This window comes from Vombatus ursinus, unplaced genomic scaffold (genome assembly GCF_900497805.2).
Source record: "Vombatus ursinus unplaced genomic scaffold, bare-nosed wombat genome assembly UNPS02014894.1, whole genome shotgun sequence".
Taxonomy (NCBI): Eukaryota; Metazoa; Chordata; class Mammalia; order Diprotodontia; family Vombatidae; genus Vombatus; species Vombatus ursinus.
In genome coordinates, this window is record NW_020954672.1 from 3,820,849 (window position 1) to 3,836,066 (window position 15,218).

Consider the following 15,218-nt stretch of genomic DNA (forward strand, 5'->3'; position numbering starts at 1 on the left):
TGAAACTTAGGAGATTAAAGGAGCTAGCTGGGATGTCCAGGAAGGCTTCATGAGGGACTTGGCAACACACACACTTACACACCCCTAAGCAGAGAAATTATTAAGTGCTGCTTAACATATTGCTCTGTTGAAGTTTTGGGAGAGATTACACCTTGAAGGGGATATGGTATAGGAGGATGGGAATTGAGAGAAAAGAACACATGCTTGATGATCAGCATTGGAGGGCTTGGGTCAGTCAACTAAGAAAGCATTTAAAAATAGATAAGAGATGGTTGGTGAGCCTCAATCACAAAAGACTGGATGGAAGCAAACTGGATGCTCAGCACAGAGCTGGGGTTTGGGGAAATTATGAAGAAGCTGTGAAGTTAAGAGTGTAATTGGCTTGTGGGGGTAGCAGCTTTTTTATGAAGCAAAGGGCTGAACCTTGGACCCAGATAGAAAAGATACACCTTTTCATGATCTGAGGGGGCTGGAAGTAGAAATAAAGGAGAACCACATAGTAACTCCCATGTATATAGTAGCACTTGAAAGTTTGCAGAGCACAATGGATACACAATCACATTTGATCTCATAACTTCCCTGTGAAGTAGATATTACATGTGTTCCTTGCTACATTTTGCGGATGAGGAAACAGGCTCACAAAGGCTAAGTGACTTCTACTCCGGGTCCAGCATTCTTTCTACTATGGTTTTATGCATATATTTCACTATGTCTGCCCCTAATTAAATTATAAGTTCTTAAGAGCAGGGACCAGGTATGGATTATTTATTTCTCTTGGCATTGCAATTTTACAGGTGTACTTCCATAATTAGACATTGGTATGATCCACTATTCTGTTCATTTCTTAATGTAGATTAGACCTAGGAATTTGCCTCTGGCACACTTACTAGTCACACAGCAGGATTGGAATCTTCTCTTACCACCTCCAGGTGGAGCACTCTTTCTCCAATAGTATGCTGACTCTATGTACATATGCCCCTTGTTAAGGGCAGGACTGTGAATATCTAGTCTGGTTTATTACGCTGTAGTACTTAGATGAATCCGTGATTCATTCACTGTATGACTTACTGGATAAATCCTAGGAAGGAGCATAGAAAATAAGGGACTTGTCTAAGGTCCCATAGCTACTAAGTGTCAGAGGCTGAATTTCAACCCTCATCATCCAGAAACTAAATTTAATGTACTCTCCGTTACACCACTGCCACCTGGATTCAGACTTTGCCTTTCATGTGTTTGAAGGGTAAATCCATAGGTATCCCTTGGAAGAGTACATCAGAAAGTTATTGGTATTTTTCTGTGGTAATGGAATCCTAATGGAAAATCTTTTTAACCTCTGCTGGGGGGGGGGGGGGGGGGGTGATAATTTGTACAATCTCCTTGGGGCTTTAGGCTGCATTAAAGACCATGGGATGAAAGATATCAAAAGGATGTGAAGACTGTTCTCATGCCTCTTTAGCTTTATTTGTTCTTTGCCACAAGCCTGTGTTTCAGTGGCAAGAATTCTGGACTTCGTGTAAGAGGAGGGACTGGGTCCAAATTCGCTTCCATTACTAACTATAACCATCGACAAGTTTTTTAACATCAGTAAACTCAGTTTACCTAATTGCAAAATGGGGGCAATACATGTAACATCTTTCATAGGACTGTTGTGAGAATCAAATGAGATAATGTATTTCATTACTATACGTAACTATTGCAAAGCGCTTTGCAAATCTTAAAAGTGCCATATGTTATTTATCAGCTATTACTATTTCCTTTCCTAGGATCAAACTACCACTATACATTTCTAAGATGCCAGGCCACCAGGGAGTTGACAGTTTTTTGGATCACTCTTATTTTCTTTTTTTACCACCAGAGTTCCCTCTACTAAAAAGTTCAGCAAGTTCATATTACCCCTAGAGAACACCTGGCAAACACTGAATTGCCCTCAGGTAGAATAGTTTTCTCTTTTCCCATAGCTCAAGTTCCCTGGTGCTGATTACTGGATCTCAGCCTTGTTCCCTGATCCCCAGGGGAAAGGAGACACACAGCATCCCAAACCTAGTCACCCAGGCTGCCAGCCCTTCTCTTCCCTCATCTTCTGGATCATAGCTCAACTTTGCTCCTTTCTCTCTTTAGCCCCTCTTGGGCTCACTGTTCCTTTCCTAGTTACCCCCCCCCCCAATTCCTTTCCCTGTTCCTCGCCTGCCCCGCCTCTCTGCTTTGGACGCATCTCTGAGCCCCATCATCACCAAGCGCCAGGCACTCCCTCTCTCCCTCCCTCTTTTCTCCTCCCTCCTTTCCTCCCTCCCACCTCCTGCACCAGGAAACTGCCTAGAGCCTGGGGAGCGGCCTGACCCGTGAGATCCCTAACCTGGCGGGCTGGGGGGTGGAGACGGGGTTGAGGGTGGGGGTAAGGGAGGGGCAGGAGCAGGCCCTGTGGGTTGGGTTCTATGTGTATGTGGCGGGGGGGTGCGGGGAATGTTATGCACCGTAGTCCCCTCTGTCTGAGGCTTCCTGAGGAGAACGGTCATTAAACATGGATTCAGTCAGTAACCACAGCTGGCAGAGGGGTGGGGGCTGGGCCTGGGTCTGGGTCCTAGGGCTACATCTAGTTTTCCCGACCACTGACCATAATCCCTACCCTCCACCCCTAGGGCTCCATAGCTGGGAGGATGCAAGGCCTCAGCTGGGGGCTCCCAGCCACCAGCGCTGTGTCCTAGGAGCTGCTGCCCAGGCTTGGTAAGTGTCCTCAAAATCTTGTTAACCCTCTATTTCCCTCATCTTTTCCATTAATATCGTTTAACCCCTTTTAGCCTATATGTACACTGTATTAATATATACTACATTAATCTTGCTCCTCCCACCCTGCTTTTGGGAGAATTCTAGCCTCTGCTCTGTCCTAGCTTGCCCTAGGTACTTAAAAGCAGGAAAGGTGCTGCTCTTAATTACTCTTAAGAGAAACAGCAAATTTCACTTATTATTTGTAATATTTATTGGTTTGATGACCAAATCTACCTTATTATTGCTTCATTATCTCATTGTCTTTATTTCATTTCTTACTTCTATTCTCCATAGCTCATGCTGTCACACTAGGGTGGTCAAACCTGAAAAATGCCCATTTGGGTTCTGTCTGGTTATGCCTAGCCTATAGTGGAGCATGGCTCATGTCCAGTTCTCTTCTCTCTGTCTTTTATAGCCACCCAGATGGCGACTCCAGCCTCAGCCCCAGATACTCGAGCCCTGGTGGCAGATTTTGTGGGTTACAAGCTAAGGCAGAAAGGCTATGCCTGTGGAACTGGCCCAGGAGAGGGCCCTACAACTGAGCCCCTGCACCGGGCCATGCGAGCTGCTGGAGATGAGTTTGAGTCCCGCTTCCAACGCACATTTTCTGATCTGGCTGCTCAATTGCATGTGACTCCTGGCTCAGCTCAGCAGCGCTTTACCCAAGTCTCAGATGAGCTCTTCCAGGGGGGGCCCAACTGGGGCCGTCTTGTGGCATTCTTCGTCTTTGGGGCAGCGCTGTGTGCAGAGAGCGTCAACAAAGAGATGGAACCACTGGTGGGACAGGTGCAGGACTGGATGGTGACCTACCTAGAGACCCAGCTGGCAGATTGGATCCACAGCAGCGGGGGCTGGGTAAGAGGCTTCCCTTTTCTACTATAACTGCACATTCCCCAGAAAAGCTTGCCTCACTTGGGGAGGGGGAACAGTTGTGATGGGGAGGCTGGTCTCTGATGGAATGGGAATATAGTTGATATTGCATGGTAAATCTAGGGTGTGGGGGAAGAGCAACGGTTTGGGTGGAGTTAGGCCATCAGGGTGGAGAGGCAATGTTAGTCAACATTTATGGAGTTACTACTGTGTACAGTGTGAAGTTCTGTGCACTCTGGGAAAATATAAAAGTCCCCATCATTAAAGAGTTTATAATCCAAAGGGGGAGACAGAATAAATACACATGAAAAAAGGGTAAAGAATACATGCAAGGAAGAGAGGTCCAAGGTAATTCATATTTAAGTTTAAACATAAATCCCAAGATAGCATGGGGGAGCAAGAGTTGTGACCAGAGCGGTGTAGTGTTAACTTGAGAAATCTGCATAAGAGGTTAGTTTTGAGAAGAATTTTTTTTTTTCAAAGAAGAAAGACATGGGATACACATGAGGCAGAGAGTTTTAGCAAGGTATTTGTGAGGGACACCAAGCAAGGCTGGAGCTGGGACATGGGATACAGCTACAGTATAGATGGAACTGGAATTCTTCCCCTCCCCTTCTCTCCATCTCCTCTCCTAACATCCCTTTCTTCCTTCTCCTTTTTCTCTTCCCCACTTCCCTTCTCTCCCACAGGCGGAATTCACGGCTCTGTACGGGGATGGGGCCCTGGAGGAGGCAAGGCGTCTGCGGGAGGGGAACTGGGCCTCAGTGCGAACAGTGCTAACAGGGGCTGTGGCATTGGGGGCTCTGGTGACTGTGGGGGCCTTCTTTGCCAGCAAGTGAGAACTCAGCCCAGTGTTGGGTCTAGAGTGGCTGTGGGAAGGAGAGAGTAGGATAGAATGGAGAGAACCCCTTGGGAGAGGTGGGATGGATGAATGGGGAAGGGACAGGGATAAAAGGGGATGGAATGGGGGAGGTGGGGAGGGGTTGGGGGGGGATAAGTGAATTCTGTATGTCAGGCAGGAGTTTGGAAAGTTGAGCCAAGGAAATGTAGCAGACACATCTGGAAAGTCAATGTGTGTAAGACAGGGAGAGTCATAGCAGGGTTGAGGCCTGGGTTGGGTGGGTTTTAGAGGGCAATACCCATAAATTGAGCAGTATGGAGAAGTCACCTTCTAGGGAATTTGAGATTTGCAACCCTAGGGGGTGGTGGACTTATCCAGTGAGTGCAGTAAAACTATATAAAAGGTTAAGTCTTCATTGGATAGATAAGATTTGGGGAGAAAGTTGTAGGCTCTTATGGAATGGCTGTGGGTACCCTGGGGTTCTCAGTTTGCAGTGAGAAGTGGGTGTTACAAGTGGGGTGCTTGGATGTGTGTGTATGTGTGCACTTGTAAGCTTTGTGTACCTGGTGTGGTGATGGAATTCTTCCTCAAGGAAAAATAACTTTCCCTTAGCAATGAACAGGAGTTAGATCTCCCTTTGGTTGCCCCAGTGCTGGGGGTAGGGGGTAGGGACACTGTAGACTGAGAATTTTGAGGCTGTTCTGCAGAAAGTAGTAAGCAGGGTTTGGGGGAAAAGGGCAGTGTGTGCTAGTTGAGATGGCTCAGTTTTGTAGTTGTCCTTATTTCCGTCATTAGTCCCTTCCCCATGCCTTTAGCACTTGCTGCTGCCCCTTCTAGGGCTCTGGACAAAGCAGAGCTAAGGAGCTTTGGGAGAGAAGGACACTTTACCTGTCCCCCTTTTCCCACTGGGGCGCAGTGGTGCCTGGAAAGGTTCCCTATCTCTGGGACCTCTCTACCCAAATTTAAACACTAAATTGGGGGTGAAATTTCCCTTTTTGAAAGTGTGAACACAAATGCTGATCTAGAACATAGCTCTGTGTAAACACTAAGCCTCAGTGAAACTGAGTCTTTATGCCTTGAGAGGGATATTCCCAGCTCTGAACTCAGGGGTGGGGGTAGGGTATACTCTAGAAGCCAACCCATTCCATGTGGTGGGCATTGCTGCTGCTAGATCAAAGGCCAGGTGTATGGGTTCTAGAGTGCATACCATGATCTAGAAACATTTATGTATGCTTTGAAGCCAGGCTGGTTGCATGGGTGTTAACTGTTTGCATCTCTTAGTGTGAGAATGCTGGATTTCCGTAACCCACAAATGGATCCAGAAATAACTCTTTTCTTTGAAGGAAGGAGCTCTTCCCTTCCTCTGGATGCATGGCCCTGAGCCAGACCTTGCTGCTGCACTTTCCAAGGTGCTAAAATTGCTGCTCTTAAATGCTGACTCCAGACATGCTGTGCTCTAGAACCCTGCCTGTGATCCAGAGCACTGACTTGCTCATCTAGAACACAGTTGGCTCTTCTGGGTAGAGACTTTTACTTGGTCCCAGAATGTGGCAACTTAGTTGCGCTGCTCTAGAATGTGGGACCAATCTTGGCCTCAGGTGTTTAATCCAAACTTTTGCTTTTGAAAGCTGTGTTCCTTAGAGGAATTTGTAAGGGGTGGGGAGGTGACAGACATTCTGCTGAGACTGTACTGGGTTAGATGGTATCATGAGCCAGAAAGCACCAAGTCAGTCATAGTTGGTCAGCATGGAGAGAAGGACAGTTAACACTGATTTAATAGTGACAAACCCAGACCAACTAACAGCTCACAATTGGAGCTTGTGCTCCTCTTCCCTTACAACGCAGCTCTTTCCCCCACCCTCTACCACAGACTCCTAACCTGTGGCCTCTGTTAGCTCCCTTAAGGGTCTTTAATAACAGGGGTACCAGGAACCATGGTCAGAAGGACAAAAAAAGCACTGCTATGAGGCTCCTGCTCCTGGATGGAGGCAGGGGTTATTGGTTTAAAGGGGAGGATGCTCAGACTTGGTCTCTGGAAGCATGGCTGCATGGGACCACACTGGGCAGTTTTGGCCAGACACTCCTTCTGGGGGCAGTGGAAGCCCCTAAGATCTTTCCTTCAGAAAACCAGGGACTTTTCTATTTGGGGCTATTCGGTTCCTGGGGGTTGTCTCTTAGCCAAGCAGGCTGAGTGTGACTCCCTGTTTTTAAGTCCATTTTATTAAAAGTAGGGGGAAACACATTTAATTGCCATTTTCTAAAGGGTAAACTTGGTGGAGAGGCTGGGGGGGGGGAGTGTTTCTTGCTCCCAAGAGCCCATGGGGCAGGTGGGAGGCTTTGCTTAGGCCATGGGAGGAGTGGAGGTGGGGCAGCTAGGTCCTGAGAGTGCTTATCCCACCCACTCCCCACTTCTGCCAGGACATACATTATTTTTCTTTTTCAAGTCAGAAAACAATGCGAGAACGGATTTGGTTAGTTTAGAAGAAAAGAAAAAAGCTCTATAAATATAAATATATATTCATGTATTTTTATTTAATAATTTATAAATACTGGGTTCATTTGACTTTTATTTTTGTGTAATATGTAATGGTCGTATTAAAAAATAAAATCCAGAAGTTTAATGAGGACTGAACAGGGTTTGTGACTTCTGCATTTACAACTGGAAGGATGGGGTGGGTGGATACTGGCCTCCAAATAACTTTCAGTGATTTTGTTAGGAGAAGGAATTAGGGCAAGAGGGATGTGAGAAGTACCCCAAGTAAGCTTGGGGGTTTCTGATCAAGAATTAACATGGTAGACCCTCTACTTCCATCCATATGACCTAAGCTAATCTTTCTCTGACAACAAGGTCCTGGGCAAGTCCTGGCCTTTTCCAAGCATACTTTTTTGTCTCATCCTCTCCTTCCCTGTCACCTCCCTCCACTCTCCAGCTATGGTTCTCAGGCCTTAAACTTCAATTGGGAGATTAATTTTGCCTGAATATTCTGCTGAGAGTCAGAGTGGTACAGCAAATAGAGCTGACTGAGTCAGCTGAGTTAGCCAAGTCTGGCTTCTGATGCATACTCTCTTTGTGACTCTGGGCAAGTCAGCTAACCCACTCAGTGGCCCAGGAAACTCTTGAAACTATAGGTTTCAGAACAGTTGCCCATTTGCATTGGTTGAGGGAGTTTTCTCACTGGGAGTTACCCATACCAATGAAATCACAGTTCTGGTTTAAAAAAAAAATACTGCTGCTTGTTTTATATTAAATACAGTTAATGAAAAAAAATACAGCTTTTGTTCCTTCTCCAGTTAGCGAATCAATGGATCCTAGTCATTTTACACATAAGCCATAGACTATATAGTCTGTCCCTCTGCTTCTAAGCAGGGCTATTTCAAAACCATTTCTGACAAAAATCTAATTTTAAAAAATCTTTGGGGAACAAGATTCCAGTCTTTATGTAATATAGTGTATTACCCTCCCCCACCCCCCAGCTCCAAATATTAATTCTCACCATAGTTAGGAAATCCTTTTAATTTTCTTGACTGCCTCTTGTTGCAGTTTCAGAGAATTTACTTGTGTTCTCTTCTCCAAAGAACTGGAGAACTGCTAGTACCCATCTGGAGTTCTTTTGCCTCCCTTCATCTACTCCCCCAAACTTCAGATTCCAGCCAAGTCCTCCTGCATTCCCCCCCCCCACTTCCTCTTCGTCTGCCCCACTCTTCCCTCTTTCCAGTGTTAAAACTGTCACTTACAACAACCTCCCGATACACATCTGACTAGCTCTATTTCCAGTAGTTCAACTCTCACCTTTCTACCATCTCAGGACTTCTTCACTTCCCCAGAAAGTGTTTATTTCTCACCATTAAATGTTCAGTTCAACAAACATTTGTTAAGCTAGGTACTTAACTAATGTGCTAGAAGCTGGGGATACAAATGAAATAAAACAGTCCTTACACTTATGGACCTCGTAATCTAATGGGCAAGTAAAAGTCTCATGATTACCATTCTGAGGTTTTTCCCATGGTGCTGACTACACCTAAAAGTAGTATTTAATAAGGTTGTGGAACCATACACTTAGTTCATCCATAGTGTTCCTCTCTGATATAAACTCTTTAATATGGAGTGAGAAGAGTACAAGCTTTCCCAAATTCATTATACTCTTAAGATTGCCTATCTGTTTTACAGTACCAATGCATTTCTGCTTTCACTGTTGTTTTATGTTGTAAACTCCTTTGTTTAGACTGGTTTGGATCCCAAGCCAAGCCAATAGCCAAGGTCAGTTTGATTCTTAAGTTTTAAGGTACAAGATCAGTCAATCAAGCATTTATTAGGTTCTATGTGCTAATCGTGCTAAACTGTGCAACTTAAGGACTTTCTCTTTGTATGGTATTTATCTAAGGGATTTCATTTCTTATTTCTTTCTTTACTGTTTATATCATCTTAGTTGGTCTTCATGAGTTTAGGTGGGGCTAAGAAAATTTATCTAGTGGTCAGCCTTCTGGTGATGAGCCTCTTCAAACTTGGCTAGAGGTTTGTCTGTGGCTGACCCACACAGCCCATTGTCAGATCCATTAGAAAAGCCTTTCTACTTTGGTTAGACCTGCTGGAGTCTGGACTCTGTCATTACAGTATTTGAGAACCTTTGATAAGCTCTATGCTACCAGCCCTGGAGTAGGGCTTTAGTAAGATAAAGACATCATATTCTATATTAAGGTAAAACACACTACAACCCCAATAAGCCTCTTTGATAATCTGGTTTAGTTCTACCATCGTAGTGTGGCTTTGTACGTGAAACAGGTTACCAAAGCAGTGATGTCTGCCTCAAAGTGAGGGCTTTGGCTGGGAATGGGGAGTTTGATATGAGAAAAGGAGATGGTAGTTTATGAAGCTTTAGAGAGTAAGGTTTCAAATTAAACTTAGAAATGTAGGGCTGTAAATCCCACCTATGTCAATGGTATGATGTTCGGACTTTGCCATCTCCCATTTTTTTGAATGTCTATTTGAATCTTGAACCATAGGCTTCCCAAAAGATGCTTATGATCAGTTAGCCTACAACCTTTCTTGGGGTAATGCATTTCTTACTCTCTCAAAGTGAAAATGTGGCAACTCTTCACAGAATAGTGTCGGGTTAAGTTGGTGTGCTGGTTTCTGCTTCATGTTTATAGGAGAGGTTTATGGAAGTATGAAGAGGGAGCAACAGGCCCTGGAAAGGCCAGGTCAGGAGGGAAGAGGCCAAGCAGTCATTCTTGAATGCAAGTCGAATCCTGAATGGAGTGTTGTGGTTAATGAAACACCTTACAAACGCTCCAATTCTAGCAGCCTATCCTCGGGAAGCTACTTTTTTGTCCTTATTACAGTTTCCCTTTTCAGACTTCACTTGCCCTCAGAGTGACTAAAAGAAGCAAGATGGCGGCATCCTCAGAATTCGATCATATGACCTGAGGTCCCGTGCTCTGTATTTGACAGTCGTTTGGCTGAAGCGGTCACGTGTTATAACCTAGGTGGGGGCCCTTCGAACCTCTGGGACCAATCGGCAGCCGAGCTTTGGATAGGGTTGTGGGGAGGTGTGCGTTAGGTTCCGTTCCGCCTTTCGTAGTTAGCGGCCAATCGCATTGCACGACGAGATGAGTGCGGAGAGGGGGCGCTGCCCATAGGGAAAGAGAGGCGGGGATAGCGTCACAGCGTGGCAGGATTGTTACCTAATGACGGGAGAAGGCGGAACCGACGTTGACTGACAGGCAAGTTTTCCTTACCGAGATTCGAGGATTTGGCTAGCTGCCCCGCCTTAGAGGCGTGATCTTATTTGATTGCCAAGTATTTCTACCCAATGGACTCCGAGCGACTTGTGACGGGCAGGCTGCTTGGCTAATGAGCCCCCAGCGTGGCCGGCGCGGCTCTCCAATCGCCGGGCGGCGGGCCCCAGTCTGAGCGGCTATGGCGGCGGCGGCGGCGGCGGCAGCAGCAGCGGGGGCTGCGGGCGGTCGAGGCTCCGGGCCGGGGCGGCGGCGCCATCTTGTGCCCGGGGCCGGGGGGGAACCCGGGGAGGGGGCCCCGGGCGGCGCGGGGGACTACGGGAACGGGCTGGAGGCGGGGGAGCTGGAGCCTGAAGAATTGCTGCTAGAGCCAGAGCCCGAGCCCGAGCCCGAGGAGGAGCCGCCCCGGCCCCGCGCCCCCCCGGGAGCCTCCGGCCCTGGGCCCGGCGCAGGAGCCCCTGGCAGTCAGGAAGAGGAGGAAGAGCCGGGCCTGGTCGAGGGCGACCCGGGGGACGGCGCTATCGAGGACCCGGTGAGGAAGGGCGTTTGGCTGGGAGGTCGGGGTCATGAGGGAAGGGCCTGAGGCCCCGGGCCGGGAGAGGGGCAGCCGTGGCGGCGGCCAGCGGGGGGTGGGGGCGGGCGGGTCGTGGGCGGGGAATTACGCGGAGCTGGGCGGGACGGGACGGGACTCGGAGTCCTGGCTGGCTGGCTGGCTGGCTGGCTGGCTGGCTGGCTGGCTGGCGGCGGCGGCGGCAGGCGGGAGGCCGAGGCTAGGGCCCAGGCCGGAGCTGGATCCGGAGCCAGGACGCGGAGGGGCCCGTCCCGGCCGAGGTGGGGGTAGTGGGGGTGGGGCGGGGGAGGAGGGGGCCGTGGGGGGCTCTCCGAGGTGGGGGGGAGGGGGAGGGGGGCGCTAGCGCTTGCCTCGGACAGTCTCTACGGCCGGAGAAGCCGATGAGGCCCCTCCATGTTTCCTTTACTAAGCCCGGTTCCCCTACCCCACCCACTCCAGGAGCTGGAGGCCATCAAAGCCCGAGTAAGGGAGATGGAGGAAGAGGCAGAGAAATTGAAGGAGCTTCAGAACGAGGTGGAGAAACAGATGAACATGAGCCCACCCCCAGGCAATGGTGAGCTTGGGGGAGGGGCCTCGGACCGAAGGAAAGAGGGGAGGACCACTGATGGGGGGGAGGGAGGGGGAGTTGGAAAGATCTTTCCCTGGTGACCTTGCTAGGAACCGTGGTTTTGGAGAGGACGGTTTTTGTCCCTTGTGTCACGTTTGCTTTCCTCTTTAAGCTAGTGACCCTGCCTTCATTATCGAGAATCCACAAATTCAGGTTTAATTTTTACACTCCTAAATTTAGGTAGATAAGTTAGCTTCTTAGTGCTAAATGTAGGAAGGGACTCCTAAATGCTAAATGAGAATTTTATAATGATTGAAAGCTGGAGAAGGATCTTAGAGGTCATTTAGCTCAAATCTTTTATTAGGAAACTGAGTCCCAAAGAGGGCAAGGGACTTGAACAAAGTCACATAGATAGTTAATAGTAGAGCTCTGATTCCATTTCATTGTGTCACACCTCTTAAATTTACCCTTTTTCAGGGCTTGCTGTCAGAGTCTCTCAAGGATGTGAGACTGCTTGGGTTAATTTCTGTTGAGGTGTTAAGAGTGAGAGTTTTTATGAGGATCAGGTAGGTAGAAGATGGAAATTGCTCTCTTCTGTTTTGTAGCTGGCCCAGTGATCATGTCTATTGAAGAGAAGATGGAGGCTGATGCCCGGTCCATCTATGTGGGCAATGTAAGTATTAGTTTTTTCCTGGGAGAGGCTATTATTTTGGGGAAAGATTTGGAAAGAGAACCTATTGAGGCAAATATTTTATCTTCAAGAGAAGTGGTTAGTAGGGATTTGGGATTGGGGTGGGAGTAGGAGGTATAGTATAAACTGTAGGATTTCTAACTGGAAGACCTTAAATGTCGTTTAGTCCAACTTTCCTGCAATTTGTAGATGAAAAAACCAGAAGTAGTGTGAATTGCAAAGGAAAAGGCGTGGGTTAAGGCAAAAGAGGGAATGGTTTTGACTTTGTAGTTAGCCTAGGGCCTCTTCTCTCCCCTCATTGGTCCCCCCAACCCCAATACTAGACTACAGCCAGTGTTATCTTGAGTTGGTGTTTGCCCTGTCAGTGAAATTTGTCTTTTTCTGCTTAGGTGGACTATGGTGCAACAGCAGAAGAGCTGGAGGCACACTTCCATGGTTGTGGTTCAGTTAATCGAGTTACCATCCTTTGTGACAAGTTCAGTGGCCATCCTAAGGGGTAAGCAGGGGAAGGAGGTTCATTTCATCAAAATTTAAAGATCAGACAGGTATGTTATGTTTGGTACTTCAGTGAATGTGGAGAGGTAGCTTTAGTATTAGATTGAGTTGGCCTTGTAGCGTATTAGATTTGGGTTCAAGTTCTGCCTCTGAAATGTACTGGGAAAGTCACTTACCTTTTCAGCCATCTAGGCAACTCTTAAGATTACACATTGCTGAGAAAGTGCCAGCCTGGATTGACACAGGTAGTTTCTTCATCTGGAGTTCCTTATATCAGTGAAATCACTGGCCTAGGCCCTATTGTTGAATGTAAGGTCCTTGAGGGCAGGCATCAATTCATTTTTGTATTTGTATTCATAGTGTTAGTATGGTGCCTTTCACACAGTACATGCTTAATATATATTTGTTGAATAGACTAGAATAAGTTAGATCATATGGTCTTCTTTTCAGGAGCTGACATATTAGGCTAGACTTAGAGAAATAATGGATATATAGAAAACTATAGGAACACTAAATGTATGAAAATATGTACATCTGCTTCTCTGTTTTCTCCCTTTCCCAGGTTTGCATATATAGAATTTTCAGATAAAGATTCAGTGAGGACGTCGATGGCCTTGGATGATTCTCTTTTTAGAGGACGACAGATCAAAGTAAGCTCTGTCTCTTATTATTTATGAGTGTTCCATGCAGATTCTGAGGACTGCCCTTAACCTGTCTTGACTGTTTTCCATTTGCTTAGGTGATACCAAAACGGACCAATCGGCCAGGGATCAGCACCACAGATCGGGGTTTTCCACGTGCCCGCTATCGTGCCAGGGCTACTAACTACAGTAGTTCACGCTCTAGATTCTATAGTGGCTTCAACAGCAGACCCCGGGGCCGAGTCTACAGGTCAGGATAGATGGGCTGCTCCTCTCTCCTTCCCCATGAGTCTTATGCCCTGCCTCTCATCTGGTTCAAGCCCTCACTCCCTAGAGGAGCTTCGATTCTTGCCTGTGTGTGATGGTAGTTAAAGGGCAAGTTTGACTTATAGAATCCCAGTCCTTAAGCAGTAACTGGGGATGAGGAGAGTCTGAAATTCCCAAATCCCTTTCTAGGCTTCTCCCTTCTAATTATTAGTAGGAAAATCTACTAGCAGATGAGGGTTTCTACAGAGAAGGCTGGGTAGAACCAAGTATCAATGCCCTTTCTAGGAAGGTTGGAGGAGGGGGAGGGGGTGAGTTGAGCTTTTTTTTTTTTCCTCAGAGGTGGGAAGGGATTGGAAGTGTCAGAATCTCTAAGAAAATTCCAAAGCCAGATTGGATCTCCCCAGTTCTGGATGAGGATATTGAGGTTATATTTACTAGCCTTTGTCAGGATTTTAGGAGTTATAATTTACTCAGTGTCTGGATGCTTGTTGCTTTGAGATCCTAGGTCAGTTCCTTTACTTTAATCTACTTAACATATATAGGGGAAGTTAGGTAGTATAAGGCTCTAGCTTTTCAGAAGAGCTGCTTTTCCTGATCCTTAGAGAGTTAAGAAAGAAATTGATGGTGGTAATAAATACCGTGGGCAACAGGGTGAATGCTTTTAAGGAGGGTTGAAAGCTATTGAAATATTGGGGACTGGGCCTCTCCTCAGTTTTCTTCACTCTCCCCTTACTGGCACATGTTCTTTGAGTATAGTTTCTTTTCCCCATCCAGACAGCTTCCCTTCTGCTGACTTGTGCCCTCTGGTGGGATCTTAGGTGTATGTAGTAAGAAAAAACTTAGGAGCTAGAGTTGGCTAGTAGGACCACGGGAGGGGGTTGTACTGAGATGTCCATTAACTATGTTTACACCCAACTCTCCTTCTTTTTTCTAGGGGCCGGGCTAGAGCGACGTCATGGTATTCCCCTTACTAAAAAAAACAAACAAAAAACAAAAAAACAAAAAAAAAACCAAAAAAGTGTGTATTAGGAGGAGAGAGAGGAAAAAAAGGAAAGAAGGAAAAAAAAAAGAATTAAAAAAAAAAAGAAAAACAGAAGATGACCTTGATGGAAAAAAATATTTTTTAAAAAAAAAAAAAGATATACTGTGGAAGGGGGGAGAATCCCATAACTAACTGCTGATGAGGGACCTGCTTCTGAGGGTCTGGTCAGGGGAAGGGCCCCCCCCCCCCCCAGGGAATGGGACAGGGGGCTGCTCATTCACTCTGGGGGTTCGACATGGACAAGTCTCAACATCGAAAGCTGTTCCCTACCCCTCTCCCCTCTGCCTCCTCTCCTCACTTCACCCACTGGGGCTGCTCATGGGTGGGGGCAGGATGGTGGGAAAGGTTTTACCTAAGGGTATGTAAGGACACAAAACTGTTCTGCTTGTTACCCTCCCTCCATCTCTCCCTGTTCTCCTTCCTGCCTGCCTCTTATCCTGCCAGTTATCCCCCTCTCACCTCCCCTCTTCCTGGCTCCCTGTCCCTCATCCCTGGGACGACTTCTCCCAACCCTCCAGAGATTCCCTGGTGATCTATTTTGTTTCCGTTTGTGTTTCTGTTTCTGTTTTGAGTGTCTTTCTTTGCAGGTTTCTGTAGCCGGAAGATCTCCGTTCCGCTCCCAGCGGCTCCAGTGTAAACTCCCCTTCCCCCCGGGGAAATGCACCACCTTGTTTGGGGGGATGGGGGGTTGGGTGTTTTTTGTTTTCTCTTTTTTCTTTTTCTTTTTTTTTCTTTTTTCTTTTAATTTGGATTT

General features: G+C 47.0%; 1 protein-coding gene across 4 annotated transcripts; it reads left to right on the forward strand.

Annotated features, from left to right (window-relative positions):
• The first annotated feature begins 2,262 nt into the window (after nucleotides 1-2,262).
• LOC114028724 (polyadenylate-binding protein 2) lies at nucleotides 2,263-14,433 on the forward strand. 4 transcript variants are annotated; one of them, XM_027842992.1, is made up of 7 exons: nucleotides 10,392-10,742; nucleotides 11,220-11,334; nucleotides 11,934-12,001; nucleotides 12,409-12,515; nucleotides 13,077-13,164; nucleotides 13,254-13,405; nucleotides 14,357-14,433. In XM_027842992.1, the coding sequence occupies exons 1-7, from the start codon at nucleotides 10,392-10,394 to the stop codon at nucleotides 14,394-14,396; spliced, it is 921 nt and encodes a 306-aa protein (XP_027698793.1). In that variant the 3' UTR covers nucleotides 14,397-14,433. The 4 variants fall into 4 exon arrangements, with proteins under 4 accessions (XP_027698794.1, XP_027698795.1, XP_027698793.1 ...); XM_027842995.1 differs by lacking the exon at nucleotides 10,392-10,742 and adding an exon at nucleotides 10,986-11,041; XM_027842993.1 differs by lacking the exons at nucleotides 10,392-10,742; nucleotides 11,220-11,334; nucleotides 11,934-12,001; ... (2 more) ...; nucleotides 13,254-13,405; nucleotides 14,357-14,433 and adding exons at nucleotides 2,263-2,339; nucleotides 2,637-2,721; nucleotides 3,179-3,618; nucleotides 4,323-4,574.
• Nucleotides 14,434-15,218: the final 785 nt, after the last annotated feature.